This window comes from Amphiura filiformis, chromosome 13, assembly GCF_039555335.1.
Source record: "Amphiura filiformis chromosome 13, Afil_fr2py, whole genome shotgun sequence".
NCBI classification, from domain to species: domain Eukaryota; kingdom Metazoa; phylum Echinodermata; class Ophiuroidea; order Amphilepidida; family Amphiuridae; genus Amphiura; species Amphiura filiformis.
Genome location: NC_092640.1, coordinates 7,392,775 through 7,420,611, shown reverse-complemented (window position 1 = coordinate 7,420,611; position 27,837 = coordinate 7,392,775). Strand labels below are relative to the sequence as shown.

Below are 27,837 nucleotides of genomic sequence, written 5' to 3'. Positions count from 1 at the left end.
CATGTCCAAGAAATGCATTTTTAAAATTTGACCTCTGCATGACCTTTGACCTGACCCCGCAAAATGTTCCCCTGGTCATGAGATTTATTGTATCGAGTTTGAGCCCGATACTCCTTACAGATGTCCAGATAATGCAATTGTAAGATTTTACCCCCTTAATGACCTTTGACCCCAATTCTGTGTGCAAGGTATGGGCACTGGGTAAAGCCGATGCACATGTGTAAGTGACGTCATTGTGCTATGTAATATGTGGCAGAAGAAGCATTTTGAAGATATTTGGTTATATACCGAAAATGCCCCTTTAATGACCTCTGATCCCAATTCTGTTTGCACCATATGGGCACTGGATATAGGCGGTACATATGTGCAAGTTACGTAATTGTAGGGTGTAACATGTAGGAGGAGAAGCATTTCGAAGTTTGTTGCCAGAAGAAGAAGAAGAACTAGTGGCAAATGGTGGTCATAGACCACAAACCTAGCTGGGGCGTGTTGGTGTTCGGGAGGTGTCTGACCCCTGAAAAATGGTCTAAAAATGTTCCCTCATCATGAAGTGTCTTGTCACCGAGTTTGAACCCCGTACTCCTTACACCGTCCACCCCACCTGCTCCACAAGCATAGAAGAGTTGGAATTGGAATGGGCGCTATAAGATCACCACAGAACCAGAGGTTCGACCGAGGTCTTATTTAGGCTTTCAGACTCAGCCAACAGGGATCAGTTATCACACAAACAACAAGACAATCAAAACTACAATTAACTATTATTTAAGTAATTTATTTCTTACCACATCTTAAGGACCCGGGAGAAGGACGTGGGATAAAATATATCGCCACAACATACGACCTTTTGTTGCCTGATAAAAGTAAATTCCTGAACATCAATTTTGCTATACTTTCCAGTTCATGATCGAATTGAAAATTGCATTTATGTTTATGCAATCATTATTTGACTGTCTCTGATAACAATTTAGGACATTTTTTATAATGCAATGATTATTAAACAAAATTTGTGAATGTAAATCCATGCGGTATAAATCCTCTTATCCTCGTCAGTGTTGTGTGACGAATTCAAAATGCGAAGATAATATAAAGTTCTATTAAACAGTCTGAAAATCCAAAACTCGAAGTTGTTAACACGACGAATGTGCTTTTCTATTTGTAGTCTTATTTAATTCCTGATGTCAGCTAAATTGAAGAATAAAGTGTTGTCGTAAAGCTCAGTATTTTAATCGTCCGGATTAATCGTTGTCAATTCTATCCGCAAAAGTTTTATTTTCAACTGCAATGTCAGTTTAGGCAACGAAGGTATTTTGCCCACAAGGTAAAACTCTTTTCAGATCAGTGATCCCACAAGTTAGTACTATATAGAATGTCATTTGTCTAAAGTCACTGATTACCCAGCGTCGACACTCGGTGGGCCCACCTAGGGGAGCCGAAACTCATTAAAACAAGTTGGACAGAAACAACAAGTTGCATTGTTGTTTATAAAAAGCAGCGTACAGCATTTTTTGCTGTTTGAAATGTTCAAATGTTCCTCGTAATGTCATCTTAATACAATGGATATCGTAGACCATTAAATTTCTCGCAATTCCATAGAAAATCGTCTTCGTCATAATTTATATCTTCGCTTGAACTGTTTTTTTGTTTTGAAATGTAATGCACTAATGTAAAGCATTACAGGATTGTCCGTCAAAAAGTTATATGTTTCCTTTTGTGCAGACCCCAAACGTAAGAAGAAACAGACTGTGGTTTAATTGGTCAGGTCTCGTAATTTTGTTGCCATTGCGTATGATATTGTCAAGAACCAAAGTTCTATGGGCATGGCTCTTGGGACGTCTGTTGGTCTGGAAAACCTGGAAGGAAACATGAAAGAAGTGGTTAATGTTATATTTAATTTTAACCAATATCGGGAATTTGTCAAAGTTTATCTTAATATCACCTTATCAAGTTCAGCCCGATTTCAGCTCATAGGCAAAAAATGCTGTAATACTAAAATACAGTTCTATATCTAGGGGTAAGTTCCATGCTCTGAGAAATTCGAAACGTTGCATTTTCATTCAGCAGAGTGAAGCAAAAAAGTAATTCCAGGTTAAAAGCTTCTTATTATTCAAGTTTGACGGCATGCTGTCGGCGCAAGTCCTGGCTCTTTGTCGACATGACATGTTGCCTAAATATATAAGTTATATATTTTCCAAATGCCAATGATATAAAATCCTTTAAATATCTATTTTTCCTTACCATGTTTATTCCTGTTCATTTAATGCTATTGTAATAACCAAGGTAGTGCATACATGACGTATCATGCTTTCACCCACGAAGTCTTGATTTACTATCGGTGAACTGATTGCTATGTACGTAGGCCCTACATCACAGTCAAGCTGAGTTGCAAGGCCGTCCCGCCCTGGTGGATCCTAGGCATTATGACGCCGGTGTTTGCGAAAGATGCTACAAAGAAGATGATAGAAAAAGAAATATCAACATAAAAGTTTAAGACAAGAAACATTTCCAATGAAGGAATGAAAAATCTAGGGTCATCCCCCAGAATCTCGCGAATTTTAGTTTTAATATTTTTAGTCACTGAAAGTTAACATGTGAAAACAGGAAAATTGAAAAATCAACTTTCCTGATTAAAGTTAAGTTTGAAAGAAAATGCTTTGAATCAAATTTTGATTGGAACTCGTTTAGTATATAGCGGACAATCATTATTATTATTTTAATGTAGTAATTATGTAGTAATGTATGTAGCAGCTGCAGATCCGGGCTGCAGATGCACTATTTATTGAATGTTGAAAGAAACTGGGTGTCTTAAAATTTTAGTACTGCCATGACTGATGTGCTACGAGAGTCTGATTTGTAAAACATTTCTCAAATCTTAGATAATTCTGTTTGTGACAGATGTTCTTCAAATCCCAATTAGTTCGTTGCAGATCATTTTCCTACTTATGCCTTGCGTGAACAGTCCCGGAACATTGTCACAGCAAAAAGTTATTTCAACTGTCCATGCACAAGAAAGACAACATTTTGATCATAATCCATATTCCAAAGATCACAGCTAATTTCCTGCACTGTTTAGTTGGCTGCCTTAATCTGTGGTAGTTTTGATAATTGCTAATGTTGTTGAAAGTTGCCCATTACCTCGTAATTGCTTAGCATTGTGCATGTTATTCTGAAGAACTCATAGTTTATGGGCTTGGGTCCTCGACGTGTGTTGGTCTGGAAAACCTGTAAGGAAACATGAAACCAATGTAAATTGTTATGTGAATATCATATCAGGAATTTGCACACATATATAACTTGACATCAAGACAAAGAGTGATATATTTACATGCTGAAGGTACAAACTTTCTTACTGGTTTTCGTTATGACACAATAAAAATGCCAATAAGAAGAGATTGACAAGTTTCAGTTCTGGAAATGGATAATGTAAACTGAAACTGGAAACTGGAAACTGAAACTAACATAGAAATTAAAATATCAATGTGACATCATTACCATGTCCAGCGATGGTACCCGTTGGTAAAATGTTAAAATAGTTGTACTTTATACTGGTTTTGGAACTGATTGCCGATGCTGCTGCATCTTGTTTTTAAGAAGCATTTTAAAGGGTTCTAGAAAGTTATTTCTTTCTCGGGAACAAAACGATTCCTCACTTCATAAATCACATTCAGTTCTGTTCAGTTTTGTATGATTCTTCGGAGAGGTGTCTCCACTTTCTTGAACCATCTGTTAACTTTAATCATCATATTTATAATAAAGTACTTACTGTAGCCTTGTCTTATCTGCGAAGCAGACACTTGCTGACACTTTGACGCATTAGTTGCAAGTGGTATCTATCACTTGGGTCGAGGCTCGTCATCAAGGATTATCATAATTGTCATTAAAGAATGAGCCAACTGGAGTTGTTGCTTCATCCGTGATGATGATTGATTGGTCAAGTAACAATGTCACTAATCAATCCGTCTCAAATGAACGAAATTGTTCATTCGAGACTGATCTCGGTAGCGACTAGCTGGACCAAGACCAAAAATATTATAGGCCTAGTATTATCTTTAAAAGAGATAGAAATAAAATGTATTTTTATTTTATTGATAATTCGTGCAGACATTTTTGCCTACCTTTCAAATTCATGAAGTAGGATTTGTAAAAGACGCACAAATGCGGCCTTTAAACGCCATGATACAAACAATATAATGACCAAACATTGATATTATACAAACAAAAGTATACACAATACATGTATACATGATATAATGATCAAAATATAAAAGAGATATCATGAAACATTACAAAACAAGCTGCAAACAGCATAAGAAGTCTCAAAATACATGACATACCAGAAGGCATAATAGCAAAAGCAATATAGGCCTACGGCAAGCACATTTCTCTAAAACTTGTGTCCAGCACTCATTAAATAAAAGAAGTATTTTGAGAGACGAATATTATTCTCTCAATACAACTTGCAGTAAAATATTGCTTTACATATTGCACTAAAGTATATATGTTAAATGTTACAGGTTAAATTTCAGATATTGTATACTAAATATTGCACTAAACATATGCTAAATGTTACAGGTTGCACTTAATAATAATATGTACATTCAATTTCAGATATTGCATGAAATATTGCGCTATAAACATGTTAAATATACAGGTGGCACTAACTACCGTATTACAGATTTCATTTAAGATATTGGGAATGAAACATTGCACGAAACATGACAAATGCTACAGATTGCACTTAATAATTATAAAGGTTCAATTCCGGGGTTCAATTTCATATATTGTATTAAATATTGCACTAAATTTCCCATATATTAGAAATTGCAAAAAATAATTATTATAAGTTCATTTCCAGATATTGCACTCAATATACAGGTTTATTTTCAGATATTGCACGAATTGTGCCTATAACCATGATAACATGTTTATTTTCAGACATTGCACTAATTAGGCCTATTGCACGTTTATTTTTCTACATATATTGCAATCAATGTACAGGTTTATTTTCAGATATTGCACAAAATACGCCTATATCGGGTTTATTTTCAGACATTGCACTAAATAGGCCTATTGCAGATTTAATTTCAGATATTGTGCTAAAATATACAGCTTTATTTAAAGATATTACACAAAAGATTACTAATTACAATACACATTGCAATTAGGTTAGTATGTGGTAAGTATAATGTCAGTGCATAATATATTGCAGGACATTATAATAATATATTATATTTCCTGTGTATTGGTTTGATAAATTTTGTTTTTATAACTGCTGTTACAATGTTTAAATTCTTAATTATTTGTAACACATGTTCGTCTTTGTATGACAGAGTGCCCTTGTGGAAATCGGTGCTGTGGTTGACTCATCAAGTCTACCCTCTTGAAATAAGCCTCATATAAATAAATAGATAATTAACCAGTCTACCCTCCTGAAATATGCCTCAAATAAATAGATAAATAAATAAATACATATATAAATTAACTGATAGAAACTTACCTTTGCGTTTATATATAATGGGTATAGGCAATAAAAATTACTTGTACCGAATTGCAATGAACACTGGATTGTGATAGCTGTAATAGGTGGTAAGTACAGATGCATAATATAATGCGGGACATGGTTTTACGTAGATATGATCAAGAAGGGTGCCGCCAGCAGTGGTAGGATCTGTAATAACTTGATGGTATTGGCTTAAAGACGGGAAATCATTTCCTCTACCTCCCAATAAATTATGATTGAAGTCGCCAACAAAGACTGTATAATCTGTATCCAGCAAATCAGTTTGCGCAGTGATGTTGTTCATTTCTGTACAAAATGTCCCTGTACTAATTCCTACGGGTTTGTATATTACGGTAATTAGCATGTTTGTGTTTCCATGTGTCCTAATTGCAAGTGCATCACATGCATCGCTTGGAATGGGCACTACTGTGTAGTTCATACCATTTTGAATGTAAATTGCCACACCTCTCCCTCGAGTAGCACTTGTAGATTCCAAAGAGTATCCTTCTATTGCAAGAGAATCAAAGTTGCTATTGTCTGTCAACCATGTTTCTGATAAACAGATAACATGTGCTTTTCTAATTTCTGAATTGCTCTTCATGTCTTCAATGTGTCGACGTAAGCTCTGTATATTATGATGAGAAATTATGAAATACTTATTCTGATCGATGGATAGAATAGGATTGGCATTAGATAGATCACATGTGGGCATCCCTGCAACATGTCGTGCTACATCTGGATTGCAAAAGATCCGAGAAAAATCACAGTTGGTTAAATGCATTCCCTCTAAAGTTGTCACTCGACTAAGTGCAACGTATGCCATTGATTGTTTGAAAGCTTTCATAGAAATCACAGCTTGTTCAGTTGTCAGTCCTTGGACTTTGTGAACAGTAACAGCCCAAGCTAGTTTCAGTGGAATTTGTTCCCTTGTAGTGGTGAAGTTTCTTCCTTGCAATTGAAATGTTTCCTTGCGTGGTATTATAGCGACACACAAAGCATACTCAGGTGACATAACTTGTGATGACCGAGCCTTGATTCCAATTTTGTCACTGTCAAACTTGACATAGACAGCATGTGGCATGTTCTTGGATGAACTGAATTTAATTCCTTTAATGGTACCAGATACTCCATTGCAAAGACCATCGGGAACATCAATGTTAGCTATTAGCATAGTTCTAGCACCTACTGCTAACTTCAGATAAGGTACAAGTGACGTGTTGACTTTTCGTCGTGATGTGTCATGCGGTGTTTCGTGGACTTTGATCACTCTGCCGCCCTTTTGGTCAACGTCTTCTGCTTTGATAGTAACAGTTTCCGTGTTAAGTGAAGCTAATTTTGTTTCATTGTGACTGTCAACATCCTTGTTGAGATAAAACAAGTGTAACGCGTCGGAAGGTGCTTGACGAATGTGCTCTTGAACTATGCGGGAACGTAACAGTTCCTTGTCTGCTTCTTCTAGCGGTTCATTCTGTTTCCGCACGCGAAGTCGGTTCAACATTTGAGCAAATATTGCATCATCCCGCTGTCGCATTATTTCAGTTAGTTCAACTTTCTCAAACAGTGAATGCCACAAGTCTTTCAAGGGTTCTGCATGTGGGAAACACAACGGTGTTGGTGGACTTATCGGTGGTAATTGAAAGAAATCTCCGACTGCCAAGATAGAGACATTGCCAAAGTACGAAGTGTATGATGTTCCTTTAATTTGTTGTAATCGTCCGTGAATGTACGATAGCTGAGTAGCACTAACCATAGATATTTCATCTATAATTACAAGCTGTACGTGTTGATACTTCGTGCGGAGCGTGCTCAGACTTTCTTCCCCAAGAGGTTTGTAATCTTTGGTCATTCTAGTACCTGTTTTTAAGGCTGTACAGATGGTTTGACCAGAAATGTTGTATGCAGCTGTTCCAAGATGTGCAATCAATAGTACAGTTACATCATCAGCAGACTCTGTCATTTTTGCAAATGTCTTTTGAGCATAGTAGTTGATGCATCTAATTACATGCGATTTTCCGGTTCCTGCACCTCCAGTGAGGAAGATATGAAATGGGTCTATTCTGTGATTTCTGACTTTCTCATCGCACCATCTAGCAACATGATTAAATAACTGTCGTTGTTTATCATTAAGCTGACGCATCATAGTCTCTGCCTGTTCTTCAGTTATATCTGGATTACGGGTTTCAATAGCACACCTGGGTAAACCTGCATCATGTTGGACAGGTCCTTTTCGTGGTTGAAGTTCAGGAACTTCACTTTCAGCAAAGTCATCATCTGAGTCTTCCATTCTGACATCTTCTAATCTGTCATCAAGACGTTGTTGCTCAGATTGTGGGGCAATTCCTGCCCAAGCATCTTCCATATTTGCTACATCTTGGAGTTCTTCCCACGCTTCATCTAGTTCATCTGTTTTCGGCTCAAATTCTGACATGTTATGTTCAACCACATCTTTGACTTGTAGTCTATCATTGTTGATAGTTGCGTATCCAGTCATATGATAACTTTCATAGGTGGGAAAACTCTCTGGCTTGATATTTGAACTTCTATGAGGAAGGTACAAACGTAGCATATTCATATGATACCTCTCACTGTCCTTCTTTTTTGATACCCTTGGGTAACGAATGACAGCTGGCTTTCCTATCCGTTCTTTCATCTTGATGCCATGTTTGTTCAACTGTATTGTTGGTTTATCATGATGATCAGACGCTTCGTCATCATCAGTTTCATCATCTATGTCATCATCTGGGTCTACATTGATATTGTCCGATTTGGCTGACATTTGATAGTGAGTTGAGTAAAATGTGGCCATGCACATGTTGTTGTACTTTGGCGTACTTGGTCTATCAAGATATTTTTCAATTTGAGTAGTCTGCCATACTTGCTCAGAATTACCTGCATTTTCTTGTAGTTGTTTCAGAGGCAAGGATATCCGTTGTCCGTCTAACGCAGTTTGCAGGAACATTACTTTTCGTGTGCTATTTCGCAAAGGCATACTGCAGATAAGGTAGATTGCTCCCATGACACTAACTTCTCTGTTTTGGAGGTAGATACTTCCAAGCTTTCGTAATTGCTGTACGACATCATTGTTTCCTTGTGCTATTTCTCTCTGAGCATTTCTGAGCAGGTCACCCATTTCTCTTTCTGATTTAGTAATGTAGGAAACAATATACATGACGCATGCATATGGATCAAGCACATATTGAATGTCCATGTTACCATTCCAGCAACGAATCAGGTCTGGATTGTAATTGTTGATCCATTGGTCTTCAAGACGCCTTTTCAGGTACATGGTTTGCCTCTTTGAAAGCGTCTCTAGTGCCTTTTCAAATTGATCTTGTTCAATTCCAGCTACACAGAGAACGTCATAAAAATCTGCAAAGTCATGATCAGGATTTTGCAACAGTTCCCAAATTTTGTTCAGCATATTCTTTGCTTCTGTCTCTCGATTCAGAGATTCCTGATGTTCTTCATCATTTCCATCTCCTTCTGCTACTGGAATGCAAACGAATGTTCTATTTGATGGCGGTCTTGGGAAATTAAACCGGCATGTTTTCCCAGTTTTCCTGCACGATCTTGTGTGGCTTTTTACTGTGACTTTGCACAGTTGTAACAATTTCATGTAGTTCAGGATCAGTATCTGGGGGAATTGCGCATGATATGTATCTATCAACGAATGTTACCACCTCATCTTCTGGATCTTTGCCCATTTGAGGAGCATTTTCAACCCATGCAACCATGTGAATATGCGGCCAGCCACGCTGTTGGAATTCTGTCCTGTAGAAGTAGTCTTTGACTTTACCAATTGGATTAGCTGGTGACATAATCACATCATTGATAAATTTGTGCAGTCTTTCTTGAAACAGTTTGGCAGCTGCAACTGGATTGGACATGATGATATTGCAATGTTCATCCCATGACATATTCTTATGTTCCTCTGGTGTCATTGGTGGTTTTCCTAACGTCTTAAGAATAGAATTGTGTATTTCAATCCATCGTCTATCAGCAGCACTAAATGTCACAAAGAAAGTAGGAATTCCTAGTTGACGAATCATTGCAAACATATCTTTCTTTGCTCTTTCCCAGTATGCAGGAGTTCCTCTAAGTTGGGTCAAGAATCGGTAACCTTCGTCTCTTTTAATAAGTTCCTTCACCTGTTCGTGGTCTCGTAACATAGATGCTGTGATTGTTTTTCCATCTGAAGTTTTTGTGCAACCTATTCTGGTAGCAATAGATACCTTCGAATGAATTTGATGTACTTCCGTGCAATAGAGAGCAAAAAATATATATTCCGGGTTCCTGGCAAATCTATTATCAGCTGAAAAGAGCCGGGCATTGAAATATCTAGAAGGTGACAGCTTTTGTTTTCTGCTCTCGTTATACGTATTAGAACCATCTGGAAATTCGACTGGGAAGCACTTTGGCTCCATGTCTAAAACGTGTTCTGGCTTATTGCCTTCTCCTGGAGCCACTGACAAAATGGTGCTATCACTCTTGTCTGCTGCGTACTGTGCAAAATCAACAGCATGTAGGAATGAATACAGCGGTGCTGACGTGTTTGTAACATCATGTTCATTCTCATTGACTTCATTACTTGAAATGTTATCTTGACCTTCATTATCGGCATGTTCGTCTTCATTTGCATCAGGGGCATGTCCCAAACTTCTATCATTTCCACACTCATCAGTGACATTATCTACAGTAATACCATTGTCATCAGCATGATTGACTGATTCATCATTAATATGGTTGTCAAAGACATCATGAACATAAGTATCATCATCAGTAGGTTGGATATGATTGGCATGGAGGGAGTTATCACCGTCACCTTGTGTATATTCATCTCCTGAATCTGACATGCCATCTTCATTATCATCGGAGTGGTCACTATGAATTAACTGGTCATCTAACATGGTGTTGAAAGTGTCAAAGTTAATGTCAATATCCTCATATTCAGGGTTATTTTCTTTCAACCAAACAAGTGCTGATCGTATTTTACTTGGATTGACATCTTGGCACATATGATGTCCTTTGTATTGCAGTTTTCTTTTCAGTTTTACTCTGATCAAGCTATGGTCTGTTGGCAGTCTTGGCAAACTTGCGGCAACTGAGGTAACATCAGCTTTTACACACACTATCTGACCGTGAACTCCTTTTTGAGCACCCTTAATTAGAGATATCATCTTCATGAAGGGTATTGCTGGAGCTATTAGGTGTCTTTCTAGCATATTCAAATGTGAAAGTTCTGGAGGCTGTTCCTGTACTTTCAATCCGTTAACTGTCGCTAATTTTGGCATACGTTTGGCTTTCATACTTGTATGACAGGTATTACATATCCATGTTTTGCGGTCATCCCTATCTTCCACTACATTTATATCTTCAATGGACATGTCAGGAGGGAGACTTTTGATTAGAATGTGTTGATTGTAGTTTTCTTTCCTGAGTATTTTAACCTGGTGTCTGAAGTAGATTCTTTGACATATTTGACACTCAAATATCAGCTGCATGCCTGTTTTGCAAAATGATTGAAATCGTGAAACGACTGTGTCAATATCAGGCTTTTTTGATCTGCGTATTTGGTTTGTCTGGATTTTTGAAGCCTTCTTTTGAGGGTCGATATCAGCATATCTTTTGCGGGCTTGAGTACGTTTACGTCGTCCTTTCTCTGGATTTTGGTATGCTTCATATGAATGTTCACGTGCTTGCTTTTTCTTTCTTTCAGCTTTTTCTGGATCCTGATATGCTTCACACGCTTGTTGTTTCTTTCTTTTAGCAATTTCTGGCTTCTGATATGCTACACACGCTTGTTGTTTCTTTCTTTGAGCAATTTCTGGATCCTGATATGCTACACACGCTTGTTGTTTCTTTCGTTTAGCTATTTCTGGCTTCTGATATGCTACACACGCTTGTTGTTTCTTTTGTTTAGCTATTTCAGGATTTTGATACGCTTCATGTGCTTGTTGTTTCTTTTTATCACGTATTTCTATTGAAGTATAATCTTCTCTTGCACGTTTTCGTTTTTTGGCAAGAAGGTCACTTTTTTTTCCTTCAGAAAGCCCTTGGTACCAAGTTTGCCATCGTGAGAGTCTGGGGCATGGCTCACTTATTTGATTTGGAGAGCTAGTGTTTTCTGTTTCCTTTTGAACTTGTGTATGATCTGATGAGTCATTTGTCCATGTTGGAAAGAAGGAACACCCTGGGTCATTTTCTGTATGTGTATCCTCATTAATAGCAATGGGTACAATGTAAAACATTCTTTCAGCCAAGTGCAATGTCTTAGTCAAACAACTCAAATATGTATGCAAATGTTGAAGGTCTTTAAAAAACAATGCAACAGCAGTGCCGTCTGGAGTAGGAAAGCCAGACTCATCACGTGAATGAGAATCAAAAAATATGAAACTGTTAGTCTCTGGATTCTTGTAAATGGCCATCATGTAACAATCAACATTAAAAATGATCTTATTTGTAATGTTAAAAGATGTATCCAATTCAACAGTAAGTGGGTCGCGTTCAGAGTTTGGGTTGTCATCAAGCCTTCCATACCGTACAGTTTCGTACCAAACTGTGTATGTGCTATTACCAAGGGCAAAATTAGTTGGCAATTGATCATTCGTCAAAATTCCGTCAACAGCAAGCTCAAAACAATCTTCTAGTTTGGCAGCTGTAGACTTATATAAGGTATCTCCATGTATCAACATTTCGTCTATATGAGATGAATTCAATGAATTACATGTCTTCTCGATAGTGCACAGCATGGCTAGGCAGTTACATGGACATTGTTTACCTTTTGACTCTGGGGAAAAACGCATATCACCTTGGTGGAAGTTTCCAAACACCTTACTTGTTAACCCTACTTCATAGCCTTCTAAACTTGTACCAAGTTTTTTCTTTGCATGCTGTTCCGATGTTTTACGGGACTTTCTTGATTTGCGTGGCATTTTTGTTAGTTATTCAATAATACAAAGACAATCGTTTTGTGGCTGGGTATATTTTTATTATAGAAACGGAAAACGAAATCGGCTACAAATTCAGGAATAGTTGTTCTAGTAAACTGAATTTGAGTAATTTACATTTCTTATTTGAGTTCTAATATTGAAGTATATAAAGTAAATAAATATGTATAAAGTGTAGGTCTATAAAGTATGTAGGCCCTATATTTAAATTTATTGCACTAAACGTTTGTATTATATGAAAAGTTAAAATCCGGACCGGCAGGACACTCCAAACAAGTCAAATTCTTAAACTACGATAGTATATAGCATTATCAGGTATTTCAATTCATCAAGTACTTTTATTATCATGTATATTTCAGCCGTGTTGCGTTTATAACCGATCCTGACTAGACTCAATTCAGGACCGGGAGGGTACTCAGAATAATGGAAATTCCTCGTACGTTTTCTGCAGATTAAGAATAGATAGAAAAAAAAAAAAAAGAAAAGAAAAAAAAAAATAGGAGAAAGAAGAAAAAGAAAAAAAAACGGGGGGAAGAAAAAAAAAAAAAAGAAAAGAAAAAAAAAAGAATGAAAAGAAGAAACAAAAAGAAAATAATATAGAAAAAAGTTAATAAATTAGGAAACGTATTATTATCAGATGCACATAAAAGTCCATTATCATCACATACAGAAGGGGGGAAAAATGAAGCATTTGCAAACAAAAACAGATCATAAAACATAAAATCATAAACCATACAGAAGAAATGAAAGAGATACAAAGAACAACAGATTAATTAATTTTGTACAAATCGATAGCATTAGTAAAAACGGAGGCATGTAAATAAATGACAGGTGAACATGCAGAAATTAATATGTTAAAAACACAAACATGAAAAACAGCCGTGATGACATTACGGATTACAGGAAGCCCATCAACATATGGAAAGGAAAATGAAGGAAGTGGATAATGGACAGGGAAAAACAAAAAGAAAACATGTTAGTTCGTTTCCAGAATAAAATTAACATGTTTTGTCATTCAAGTACATCTTTTTTTCAAAGAATTACATTGCAATTTTTTTGATCAGCCAGAGAATCAACATTAGCATTCATTTAATTAAAGAATATTGGCGTAACAAGAGGGGAAGGGGAGCAGGGGAAATTTCCCAACAAAATTCATGCCCTCTGATGTACCCTAAATGATGAAGTAAGATAAAGTAAGGTTCAATGGAGACTTTACAGTCAGGCCCGTACGCAGGATTTTGTTTGGGGGTGCTGATTTTGAAAAAGTGGACCTTTTTCCCCAAGGGGGGGGGGCAATTTTGTGAAAAGTGGACTTTCTTTCCAAAATTTGGACATTTTTGACGAAAGACCCGTAAATAACCTGAGTAGTTCATAAATTTCAATAGTATTTCATGCAAACTCATGTCCAAATCATAATTGATAATCATGATTAGTAATTTGTTAAAAACTCACATTGAAAGAGGAAACAGAATCTCAATACAAGGAGTTGATTACAGACAGATTTGAAGTTGACTTGAGAATCTGTAAGAGAAAAAATGAAAATAGCTAGGCTCAAGCGCCCCAAATATCAGGCGGTGGCTTCTGATTGAGCTCATTTCACCTTTGACCTCGGGTAAAGACAGGTTGACTTCTCATGCTCCCTCATATCAAGGATAATTTGCATCACATTAACCCCAAAGGAGCAACGGACACATTGGGCTATTCCAGATGTATTCTGCACCCCCATTAAAAAAAATACAATTCCAGCTGGAATTGAAATGTATCTAGAATTCCAGCAGTCATTTTTAACACAGATTCCGGCTGGAGGGTATGGAAGACATTGAGATTAGCTGAAATTCCGGCTGCTAAAATTAACAAAAAAACAAGAGTGGGGATTGTGAAAGGCCATGATGTGCCTATGGAAGACATTCATATTTCTTAATATTCCGGCTGGAAAATGGTCAAAAATGCTCCAATTCCGGCAGGATCTTCACTTATGGTCGCCATCTCGATTAACCTATGAATGACATTTACAATTTACTTGAATTCTGGCTGGAAACTGAAAAAATGTTCTAATTCCAGCTGGAACCCTATGGAAGACATTTACATTTACTTGAATTCATATCAATCCTCGGCTCCAACCTGTCATTTTTTTACTAAAATCAAAATAACTTAAGAATGGTAAATGCTACATAAAATGTTATGGAATTAATACAAAGGTCTCATCAACAGCTTTAAATTGATAGGTAATTTGTCTAGGTAGGTGACTTAAAAATAATAACAGTGAGCACAAAAATCTCGCACAAAAGTACTGCTCCATCCCATTGGTGTAGGCCTACCCAGTTTAAAACGCATGCAAATAAGTTTTTTTGGCAGATTTCTCGTTGTATCCAATGCTACGTGCATGTGCAAATTGTTTACAAATAATTCAAATGTTTAATATTATTTGTATTTGTCACTCAAATGGAAAATGAAGATATAAATTGCCGTGAAGAGTCAAAAAAAAAAATTTGCTAAAACACACACCCTCATACAAAAGAAATGAAATACTACGATTAGCATAGCTTTTATTTTACCCAAATTTAAAAATAAAAGCATAGCACGCTTTATTCTGAGACAAGCCATTTTTCTTAGCCTAATAAAGGCATATTGGAAATCTAATTATTATCATAATGATCTTTATTGATAAACGCTTGGATGGATAATAGTAGATTGTAATGTTAATCAAAAGCATGTTGGAGTTGGATCGGCGAGGTGCACTAAATTAACATTTTGCCCTGTGTCCTTTTTTCCCTTTTTGGATATGTTGTCCAGGAGGGCGTTTACTTGCAAGCAAAGACACTGGTGTTCCATTTTTGTCTAGGTGCGCCCATTTTAGTACTTAAACTTGACTCGTCTACTTTGTCAATCAGCATGATCAGTAAGTACATAATAAGTAATATTTAAAAGTAACATGACATTACGTTTCCCTTACATCTACCGATTTTTAATAAAATTGAAGGCTTATAACGTATGCTTCTTTACGTATGCAAGATATGAAGAGCAATGTTGCTGCACATTAACTTTGCATCATGAAATAGCGGGAAAGTACACAAAAAGCAGCATAAAATAGCTATTGCAATCATTTCTTTCCAAGTTATTCAGCCGAATGCGCTGATAGTAGCTGTAACAAATATAATGTGTTGGTTTGAGAAAAAAAACATTTCATTAAATTGTATTGAAAAATTGATAAGATTTAATTCAGCGTGCAGTGCTTTTATTAAAATTTTACAATTGGAGTAATTTCTAAAGAAACATTTCATGCATGAATACATCACAGAGATGGTTATATGTGTCAATTGGGTGTTTTAGATTTCCATTTCGCTGCGACATTTATGGAGAATGATTTATTAATGTTGATATTTTTGCGCTTGACACGAATCACCAACATTTGAATTGAAATTAAACTAAATTTAGAATTGATGCCTTGCTAGTTGTGGATTTTCTATTTGTTTTTATCAGTTTTGATTTGAGTTATTGACAATTTGTCAATTTGCAACCCTCATATATTTTCCCTATTCATTTCCTTGGGCTGCGGGTTACAGTTGATGGTCATGTACTCAGTCTTCGGTACTTTGCTGTTCTAGTCAACAATACATGTGCTCGTGAAGTAGTATATCCGAACAGGGACCTAAAAGCTCAAAAATAAATTTTTGACTTTGAAAAAAGATAATTTAATCTTCATTCATTGTCATGTGACTCCTTCCAATACAATAATTGACACACATGGTGACATTTAAGATGTATATTTTTTTTCATGTGGTAACTTATTTGAAGTGTCAACTGTGTCCCGTTGTTTAACTAACACTAAACAGTCTTACAGTTGCTAAGCCCCATCTGAAAGGCGAGACCAAAATTCATTTTGAATAAAAGTGGTATCACTACATAAAACAGCCGGGTATATGGTGACTGTATTAGAGTTCGTTTTTAATTAATAATGAAAAATATTTTATTCAAAATTACAGGATGGTTTCGTGTTATGCGTATGTATTATTATGCCAAGTTTGGTTTTCATCGATTGAGGACATTTCGAATAATGTAATTAAACGTGACAAAAATGAGGCTTTCAAACCTGCAACACTAGCGTTTGCATTGAGCATCAAGATTCATATAATTTTCTTGTGAATATTATAAAATGTCCACATTTCAGTTGTGTAAATGTTGTTAGAATGGACGGGGTATTACACATAATGGTATTGTTACAGCTTAAATTATAATGGGGTCTGGTAACTCGTCTTGTTTCTAAATATGCCAGTATCCAAATACCAATTAGTCAGGTGTAATAAACCTTATAGACTAAAGTGATGTGGACAGGTCAAGATAATCTGGACAGGTCAAGATAATCTTGGCCAGGTCAATACATTTTGAACAAAAGAAATACATGTTCATATTTAGAAATACTGGCCACATTATTTGATTTTTTGGATATTTCAACAAACTTAAAATGCATCCAAGTACATTATGAAGTGATCAAACTAGAGAGGGCTCTAATTTTGACTTTTACATATTTTACACGATCAGCTTAAATTATTATGCAAGTTTATATATATTAGATTTAAATGAAGATGGTAAACAATACTTGTGTGTATTGAATGACACCAACAGTGAATGGAATGTGCCAATACACACAAGCATTTCGGAATACAGACAACCACGTACTGAGTACCAAACATATCTGTTGGAAATATAACTTTTGCGACCTTTAAAATGATGATAAATTATCAACGTAATAGCAGGTCATTCAAAAAGTTCTACCTCCATCCTCACATCTCTGTTATCTTACATACCAGGATATTGAAATTACCCATGATTATACTCTTAAAATCTAGCCTACAAAACCAAAAACAATGCGCAATATATATCCAATTAATTAAAATTAAATGTTTTTGTGCAATACATGCAAGTGAGCTTCTCTACCAGTGCACTACTGTTATCTTTTTGACTTCTTTATAAATTTGATTTAAATTGTGTTTTTATAATCTTGTTTTCTTTGAACATGTTTTTGATAGTAATATATTATTTTGAAATTGTACATATAGTTTTGATTTATTAATTAATGTGTAATTTTTGATATTTGTAAATTGTAAATTGCGTCTCAGTTCAGTTTTTTACGGCTATGACATTGAATAAAATATATCTGAAATATAAAAACTGAAGCCAAAAGTTTAGTAAACAATAGCATCATATTGTAGCTTTGGATAATGTCCATAAAACATAGGCGTAGATCCCGGGGGGATCATCCCCCCAATGTTGACGCCTGATAATGGGTTTCTGACCAAATTAACCTCATATTTGCCCATTTTAGCCCCAAAAGTGCAAATTTTCCCATTTAATCTACTTTAACACCATATTTCATCTGTTTAGCTTCAAAGTAGCAAAAATTTTCGCGCGCTTCGCGCGCATTTATATCATAAACTAATTCTGTCGCCAAAGGGTGCTGGATTGACTATACTTCAAGATTTGTTTCCAACTTCATCCCCCCAAATGTCAAAAAGAAATCTACGCCACTGCCATAAAAACGTTTTTAAGATGTTGTTGTCCCACTGCTTATTCAGGATAAATATTTTGGTCGTATTTGAGCTGCCTTCGGACTTCAAAACAAAATGGAAACATTTTTTTAGGATTTTTATATGAAAAGGAAACATTGAAGTGTTCAACAGACACACACATATTGGTGAAATTTGCCAGATTTCAACTAGACCATGTTTAAGGGTAATTCGTAAATACGTCCTATTTTATTTTTAAAGCCATAATGTACGATCTTATATGAAATATGAAATTGGTTAATTTTTTTGCATATTTGTAATGTTTACACATGTCCCAACTTGCACCTAAATGGAATCGGCCAAATTTATTGTCTTTGCAGGTAAAAATGTAAAAATTATGATAATAAAAAATATGTCCTCCCATAGAACTGCGTGTTAAAGGACCAAAATAACCAGAGGGTTTTTACTTTACCTACTAACCTAAAATGGACAGCAACCCTTCCCGTCAGTTATTACTAATATATTCAACATTTTGAATAAAGAATAACAAAATCAAAACTTGACGGAAATTGTTCATTAAGGCTTTAAGTAATGGATGCATCTTGAAGTGGAAATACGATGTATACACTTACAAAATACAAAAACTGTTCATAAGACTTATTTCATTTTTACTGTGCAAAAGACATGATACTTGTACCATATGCAAGCATTATAGATATTGATTAAATTATTTGAACAAAAATAAAGCAATTTAATCATTTTCAGAAATAAATTTGTAGGCCTAATGATTTCCACATAGATGTTGGCGACCTTTCTTTTCAGACCGTTTCCGACTTACCAAATCTGTATTAACTTTAACCAACACGTCTTTAAACATAAAGGATCAGTTATAAACATCAAAAATCACATTTTAATCAAATAACTTTTATTTGTAGCTTGGATTTAAGAGTATAACCATGGGTAATTTCAATATCCTGGCACGTGATGATGGAGGTAGCATTTTTGAATGACCCTCGTAGGTTCTTCCCAAAGCTATACCAGGGTTCAAGTGCCACTATACAGACCAAACCAGCTCAGGTCAATACCCCATTTCTTTGCCAAGTTCTGACCTTGTAAAGAGTGAGAAATGAGTGACATCATGATTTTTGACTCGAAGTATTTCACACATGCCATGTCATAAATCCATTTTTGCTACTCTTGAACTGGGTCTTGAACTTTCTGGTAATAGCGCTGAGAACTTAATAATTAGGCCTACTACAATAAAGAGTAAGTCCAGGAATGGCTTCAATTGGGCTGTAATTTAAAAAAAAATCAGCTTTTTCAAACTAAAACTGAAAATTTATACACAATATTCATGCCAAAATGGTCAACCAAATGGCTTCAATTAGGTCTTCATTTTTGAAAAGTTTCTCAATTCTGAGGGGCGGGCGGGGAATGTCCCTCCTCAGACACCCCTCTGCGTATAGATTTATAGACAACTCGCTGTGTACCCTTCTGTATTGCACTGCACACTCATACAATTTATGAATATCTGAATAATGTTTCAAAAATGAAAAATGTTTAACTAAGTGGTAGCCTATATAGGCCTACCACTTGATTATAAAATGTTTTATACTTTGGATACTTTTGGACATTTCAGTTGTCCAGGGTTGAAAGTAATGAGATGGGGGCCATACAGCATGTTAGGTAATCCCATGATGTGGTGGAATTGAATAACCTGATTGTTATGGTATCCACTTGTATCCTACACCTAGTTTAAGTCGGTAAGTCCACAAAAGGATTTTAAAAATATGATTTAGCACATGATCCAATGCAGGTGATTTTATGCTGAAACCAGTTATTTATCTAAAGTATGTTAAAGTTGAAACCTTTAACTATTTTGTTTGAAAGTATACCTTTTTGGACTGACATAACCGAACTAATAATAACTCACTGGTATTTATTCTGATCTCTTGGTGACAAGGGATTCAGTAGTGAACTTGTGATGACAAGTCTAAACATGTGTGCTATGGGGTTATGGTAAATGTAATGATGACATTCTTGCAAATATAAACCAGTGTGTATAAAGGTTGTGTGGACCCCTTTTAGTTGTATTGGGTGTTGGTAATGTTATCCTTTATATATAAATTAAAATGATTTTTGCCCCAAAAGAGGAAATCACAAACAACATGCAACATGCACATGATCTGAAATGCATATCATGGGCCAGCATAATATTGAGCCAACTCCATCGGACACCCTGACATTTTTTTGGTTAAAGGCCTATTCAGTGCAGTGATCAGAGTGCAAGTGTAAAAAACATCAAATTCTTTATAAATTGCTTAAATGTGAAGCATAAGTCATTCATATTGTTGGTTGGTATTTTTGGCAAAAAACGAAGAAAACAGTGGTATTGATGAAGTTGAAGCCCCATAATACATGTAGCTAATTTCTGTACTGTTAGTATAGAAATTACAGATTCATGTAAATGCCTTATTTTGTCGTAAATACACAGCTTTCGGCTGAACCACTAGCAGGCTATGTTGTTAGCACATCTATGACAATATTGATGACAAATCACAAAGATATCAAAATCGGAACTTTGATGATTTTTACGATTGTCCTGATGAGCAAATCACTGAATAAAGCTGCTATGACTTTTGAAAATAATCATGATAATGTACATGCTATATATATCAAAAGTTCAATGTACATGCTATATCAAAAGTTAAAGTACCAATTTGAAATACTCATCTTGGTCGGTCGGGGGGGGGCACTCACTAAAATGAGTGACGTGGATGTGCGGCCACATTTACCCCAATTTTTATACTCCCTCTCACCAACATGACCCCTTTTTTGTTTCACTGAATCCCTCTCACCTCAATTACCCCTTTTTTGTTTTCCTGTCAACCAAAGGTCCCCTTTTTTGGGCCTTCTCACTGAATGACCCCAGCCCCCCGTTTTGGTGTCTATGTTCTCACCGAAAGACCCCTAATTTTGAACAGTTCTCCGCACATCCCCGTTACTTACAAAGTCAGGTGTCCCCCCCCCACCCCCCGTCGGAGGTCTGTTGGACCCGTAGAACAGGCTTTCTTTTTTAATCGATCGCCTAAAAGGCAAATACGTGCAAACCTGTGACAGTTTCGTGATCCTAGCATCCTCTTCTTTATCCACGAAAAAAGCTTAGTCCCAAAATTTCAGTTGATTCCGATTTTGCGTGTGTGCTTCATAGGCCACTGTTGTAATTTCGTTCTGGTCCAGAACGAAATTCAAATTTGAGGATATTTTTGCTAAACGAATTAATCTATAGGAAATATTTGGTATATAAACATTATGCAGCCAGAGGTTTCCAGTGGTATAAAAACTCTACTTTTTTTGAGAAATGTAGGAAGATGAGGCTGTGGATCACGAAATGACCTTTTAACACACAATGTTAAAATTAAATGACATGATTGCAAACATAGCACACAAATTATTACAATGATTAATAATTATAAACACGTTACTTACCTTTTTTCAGATAAAAATTCTGCTAGATTACAGATTGATTATAAAATCATGAATCCACAACAAAATGTATATTTCCAAGTAATTTCAGGTCCATACAAGTATTCAAATTCAGAGTCTGCGCATAGATGTGTAAGACACTGTGGTTTTCCAGAAAAGCTGATCTTACATTTCTGCTCTCCAGTAAGCTTGTGAAGCGAACATCATATCAGGGAAGTACCGGCACTATTAACCTGGTTTTCACAATAATGCTCAGTCGGCAAGATTTTTGGTCCAGAAAAAAATTGAATCTTCCACAAAACAGGTGGTGTCCCATTTCAGCTCAACCACAGATTGGTTCCTACTAGGACTACTACATTAATACACAGGAGGTAAGTTCTACCTCCCATACATTGTGAAAAATACATTATAAATATAAAATTTCCTGTGCTGTAGAAAGGAAGGGCACTGTTCACACCTGGTCCACACTTCATTAACCACATTTATAGCTATTTATTTACATTGTTAAGTTAGTTATGGGGATAGTTTACTACTGTTGATACCAAAGTATATTTTAATTGTCCTTCCATCCACATTCAGCATATGGTTTGGAAGAGTCCAGCAAATTGAGTAATGGTCCAACAATGACCCTGAACATTAATTCAATTACATTCTACGATTTGACCCAGATAACCTTTGACCTGACCCCTGCACAGCTTTCCAAAGTGTTCCCCTGGTCAGTAAGTTTGTTGTCACAAGAGTTTGAGCCCAGTACCCCTTACAGATCAGATGTACAGATATCCAGAAAATGAAATTATATGATTTGACCCCAGTTAACCTTTCAAATGGCCCATGGAAAGTGTTCTAAAATATTCCCCTGGTCATTAAGTTTGTTGTCACAGAGTTTGAGCCCTGTACCCCTTACAGATGTCCAGAAAATGCATTTCTAAAATTTGACCTCTGCATGACCTTTGACCTGACCCCTGTAAAATGTTCCCCTGGTCATGAGATTTGTTATCGCTGAGTTTGAGCCCCACACCCCTTACAGATGTCGAAATAAGGCAATTGTAAGATTTTACCCCCCTTAATGGCCTTTGACCCCAATTCTGTGTGCAAGGTATGGACACTGGGTAAAGCCGATGCACATGTGTAAGTGACGTCATTGTGCTATGTAATATGTGGCAGAAGAAGCATTTTGAAGATATTTGGTTATATACCGGTAATGCCCCCTTAATGACCTTTGACCCCAATTCTGTTTGCACCCTATGGGCACTGGATATAGCCGATACATATGTGCAAGTTACGTAATTGTAGGGTGTAATATGTTGGAGGAGAAGCATTTTGAAGTTTGTTGCCAGAAGAAGAAGAAGAAGAAAGAAGAATCGGACAGAAAAACAGGACCTAGCTGGGGGGTGTAAACCCCCCAGCTAGGTAAAGAAGAATCGGATAGCAAAACAGTACCTAGCTCGGGGGGTTGAAAACCCCCCAGCTAGGTAAGAATTGAGAAGAGACAGAACAAGCCGACATCCGTCGTCGGCTTGTAAAGATAGAAAGTGGCCTCACTTTAGTTATGTGTCATTTTACAGTATTTATAATTTATAAAGTAAGACAATAATTTATTTATTTTCTATAAGGGATATGAAGGAAATCCTTTCCATCTTTGCATGGAGCAATTCCATCCCAATTCCATGCAAAAGATGGAGTATGTGTCTGTGTCCGATGTTTCATTCCATCTTTTACTATTAGAATTATATGTTATATGTATCCCATGTCTGTGAAGATGGAATAAGGATGGGAGCTGGCTCATCAAGGTTGTGGTTTTACTCTATTGTACTATGCTATTGTGCCAAAATCTCATAAATCTCATAAATGGCCAGAGTTCTTATGGGATTATCTTAAGACCTTCAGGAATGTACTTTTCTGATTTTGATATTAGCTTGGATTTTCATACATTTCCAAGCCAGTGTTGGTTGAAATGTTATTTTTATACAGTGTCATGGTCATAATAATCTCAAATTTTAATACAAATATCATAACCCATGATTAACAGGTTAATGGAATCTAATATCATGTTTCATTATACAAATGAGTTGACAACATGCAAATATAAACCTACATAGGGTATTCTACTATTCTACAAGCATAATTATTAGAATTGAAAGCTCTGATAAACATAAAACTTTAACCTTCAGAAATCTTAAGGTTTTAAAATACCGTACCATTATAATATAGAATATTACCCCATATAGTCCTTATTTATAACATTGGATAGACAGCGTGGTGAGGTGGTTTTCAGAAACTGAAAAATACTGTTTTAAGAGGCTTCATCAATGTCACTATTATTTATTAATATTAATGTTTAGAGTGTTAGAATTTTACAACTGTATAAATGTTTTATATTGGCAGAGGATACTAAACAGTAAACCATTGTGTTTAACAAGCTTTGTGATTTGTCTCATATCCCTGATTTAAGGTCTGGGGTATGAACGTTTGGACAGTATTTATTGTGGGACATTAGAGCACATCAGACATATCGAATTGCATTCTGAATACGAAGAATGTCATTCTGATATCAAATAATTTTGATTTTTGAAATTCGCAATTTAATACACATTTTATGGCAAATCATTAAAAATTGATATTTTTGAAATTTAACAGTACTTGAAGTAAACTTTATAAATCTGATGATTTATACTTAAAGTGTATGTAGGTGGGATGAAAAGCCGACGATCAATTGAAAATGTTGACCTTTCGTATTGAAGATATGGATTTTTTTTCCCAAAACACCAAATAAAATTAGGTCTTTTTGGGAAAAAAATCCATATCTTCAATATGAAAGGTCAAAATTTTCAATTGACCGTCGGCTTTTCCTCACTGCTACATACACTTTAAGAATATATCATTAGATTTATATAGTTTACTTCGAGGACTGTTATATATCAAAAATTTGAAAAATATCAAATTTTTATAATTTGTCCTAAAATTTGTATTATATTGTGATTTTCAAAAATGAAAATTATTTGATATCAGAAAGACATGCTTCGTATTCAGAATGCAATTCGATAGGTCTGAGGTGCTCTTATGTCCCACAAAATATACTGTCGAAACGCAATAAACGCTCATTTTAGATCCCTTAACCAACCGCAAATAATGAGTGTTTATGCAAGGACGAATGCCTATTGTTACAAGCCGACGACGAATGTCGGCTTGTTCTGTCTCTTCTCAATTCTTCTTACAAGCCGACGACGGATGTCGGCTTGTTCTGTCTCTTCTCAATTCTTACAAGCCGACGACGGATGTCGGCTTGTTCTGTCTCTTCTCAATTCTTTCTTCTGGCAACTCGTGACATTTTGCGTGACTTGCCACGTTTCGCCCTAGCTCTCTTATGCTTCGACAGATTTCAACCATACTTGAGCCAAATGACCACTGGACTAGGCCAAACCTTACATTTGACTTTGACCTGACTGTGACCTTTGACCTTGACCTTAATGGTCAAAAATGTTGATTTCACAAAAAATGCTACTCCTTCCACAAATTACATGCAATGATCATGTGACTCATGCATATGAATCAACATGTGGCAGTGCTTAAAACCTATCAAAAGAATTGAGGTCAAAGGTCATTAAGGGGTCATTTCCGGTCAAAGTCTGAAAAATTTGTAAAAAATATTCAAAAAATCACTGTCTGTACAAATTACATAGCAGAGAGTCGCCATTAACACACATGCATTGCTATTAGCCAAGGTATTTAGGATGTCTACAGTTTTGGGGTCAAATGTCATTAAGGGGTTACTTCCGGTCAAAAACCAAAATTATCAAAAATGTTCAAAACATTTTTATCTCAAAATGTAAACAGACCAGAATAATATAACCAACATACATGAATTAGTGTTCCCTGATGTATGCATGGTATTTTTTTTTATTTTGGGGTCAAAGGTCATTAAGGGGTCACTTCCTGTTTTTAGCTGAATAACTTCAAGAATTTTTATCTCAAGAACTGAACATGTTAGAATTTTTTAATTAAAATTGGAACAATACATTTTGTCGGTGTACATAAGTGTTTTTTTTCATTGAGGTCAAAGGTCATTAAGGGGGTCAAAAGGTCAATCAAAATTTTTAAAAAAATCAAAATCCATGTTTAAGTTCCGATTAAGCTGAAATTCACCAGGAATATTTCTTATGACATCCTAAGCACAATGCAAGAGCAGTTGACCCCATCCGTAACCCAGGGGTCAAGTTATAGGGGTCAAATTGCGGCTTGTATTCAGCGTCTGTTGACTCTAGTTTCTTCTTTCTTCTGGCAACTCGTGACATTTTGCGTGACTTGCCACGTTTCGCCCTAGCTCTCTTATGCTTCGACAGATTTCAACCATACTTTAGCCAAATGACCACTGGACTAGGCCAAACCTTACATTTGACTTTGACCTGACTGTGACCTTTGACCTTGACCTTATGGTCAAAAATGTTGAAATCAAAAAAAATGCTACTCCTTCCACAAATTACATGCAATGATCATGTGACTCATGCATATGAATCAACATGTGGCAGTGCTTAAAACCTATCAAAAAGAATTGAGGTCAAAGGTCATTAAGGGGTCATTTCCGGTCAAAGTCTGAAAAAAAAAAAAAAATATTCAAAAAATCACTGTCTGTACAAATTACATAGCAGAGAGTCGCCATTAACACACATGCATTGCTATTAGCCAGGGTATTTAGGATGTCTACAGTTTTGGGGTCAAATGTCATTAAGGGGTTACTTCCGGTCAAAAACCAAAATTATCAAAAATGTTCAAAAAAATTTTATCTCAAAAGATAAACAGACCAGAATAATATAACCATCACACATGAATCAGTGTTCCCTGATGTATGCATGGTATTTTTATTGTGGGGGTCAAAGGTCATTAAGGGGTCACTTCCTGTTTTTAGCTAAATAATTTTAAGATTTTTTATCTCAACAACTAAACATAGTAGAATTTTTAAATTAAAATTGGAACAATGCATTTTGTCGGTGTACGTAATGTTTTTTTTCCATTGAAGTCAAAGGTCACTAAGGGGGTCAAAAGGTCAATCAAAATTTTCAAAAATCAAAATCCATGTATAAGTTCCGATTAAGCTGAAATTCACCAGGAATATTTCTTATGACATCCTAAGCACAATGCAAGAGCAGTTGACCCCATCCGTAACCCAGGGGTCAAGTTATAGGGTCAAATTGCGGCTTGTATTCAGCGTCTGTTGACTCTAGTTACAAGCCGACGACGGATGTCGGCTTGTTCTGTCTCTTCTCAATTCTTCTTCTTACAAGCCGACGACGGATGTCGGCTTGTTCTGTCTCTTCTCAATTCTTCTTCTTCTGGCAACCTCGTGACATTTTGCGTGACTTGCCACGTTTCGCCCTAGCTCTCTTATGCTTCGACAGATTTCAACCATACTTGAGCCAAATGACCACTGGACTAGGCCAAACCTTCCATTTGACTTTGACCTTGCTGTGACCTTTGACCTAGCTATAATGGTCAAAAGTGTGATTTCACAAAAAATGCTACTCCTTCCACAAATTTCATGCAATGATCATGTGACTCATGCATATGAATCAACATGTGGCAGTGCTTAAAACTTCCTAAAAAGAATTGAGGTCAAAGGTCATTAAGGGGGTCATTTCCGGTCTGAAAGCTAAAAATATTCAAAAAAATCACTGTCTTTACAAAATATATAGCAGAGAGTCGCCATTAGCACACATGCATTGCTACTAGCCAGGGTCTTTAGGATGCCTACAGGTTTGGGGTCAAAGGTCATTAAGGGGTTACTTCCGGTCAAAAACCAAAAATGTTCAAAATTTTTTATCTCAAAATGTAAACAGACCAGAATAATATAACCAACATACATGAATAAGTGTTCCCTGATGTATGCATGGTATTTTTATTTTGGGGGTCAAAGGTCATTAAGGGGTCACTTCCTGTTTTTAGCTGAATAACTTCAAGAATTTTTATCTCGAGAACTAAGCATGTTAGAATTTTTAATTAAAATTGGAACAATGCATTTTGTCGGTGTACACAAGGTTTTTTTTTTTTTTTCATTGAGGTCAAAGGTCATTAAGGGGTCAAAAGGTCAATCAAAATTTTCAAAAAATCAAAATCCATGTATAAGTTCCGATTAAGCTGAAATTCACCAGGAATATTTCTTATGACCTCCTAAGCACAATGCAAGAGCAGTTGACCCCATCCGTAACCCAGGGGTCAAGTTATAGGGTCAAATTGCGGCTTGTATCAGCGTCTGTTGACTCTAGTTACAAGCCGACGACGGATGTCGGCTTGTTCTGTCTCTTCTCAATTCTTCTTTCTTTCTTCTTTCTTCTGGCAACCGCAATCAACTGCATGTAGCTCCGCAAGGGATTGACAGATTTCAACCAAAGTTGACCCAAATGACCACTGG

General features: G+C 36.1%; 2 protein-coding genes across 4 annotated transcripts in view; both read right to left on the bottom strand.

Moving 5' to 3' along the window:
• The window catches only part of LOC140167387 (3'-5' exoribonuclease HELZ2-like), a 107,700-nt gene that overhangs the window by 36,964 nt on the left and 42,899 nt on the right, over positions 1-27,837 (bottom strand).
• LOC140167943 (uncharacterized) lies at positions 784-21,602 on the bottom strand. Of its 3 annotated transcripts, none has more exons than XR_011861095.1 (4): positions 21,438-21,602; positions 3,133-3,219; positions 2,236-2,442; positions 784-1,850 (listed from the first exon to the last, which is right to left on the bottom strand). XR_011861095.1 is itself a non-coding variant. In XM_072191233.1 (4 exons), exon 1 carries the CDS (start codon positions 9,111-9,113, stop codon positions 5,532-5,534), a length of 3,582 nt encoding a protein of 1,193 aa, XP_072047334.1. In that variant the 5' UTR covers positions 9,114-9,210; the 3' UTR covers positions 784-1,850; positions 2,236-2,442; positions 3,133-3,219; positions 3,761-5,531. The 3 variants fall into 3 exon arrangements, 2 of the variants coding, with proteins under 2 accessions (XP_072047334.1, XP_072047335.1); XM_072191233.1 differs by lacking the exon at positions 21,438-21,602 and adding an exon at positions 3,761-9,210; XM_072191234.1 differs by lacking the exons at positions 784-1,850; positions 2,236-2,442; positions 3,133-3,219 and adding exons at positions 8,933-12,889; positions 13,897-13,965.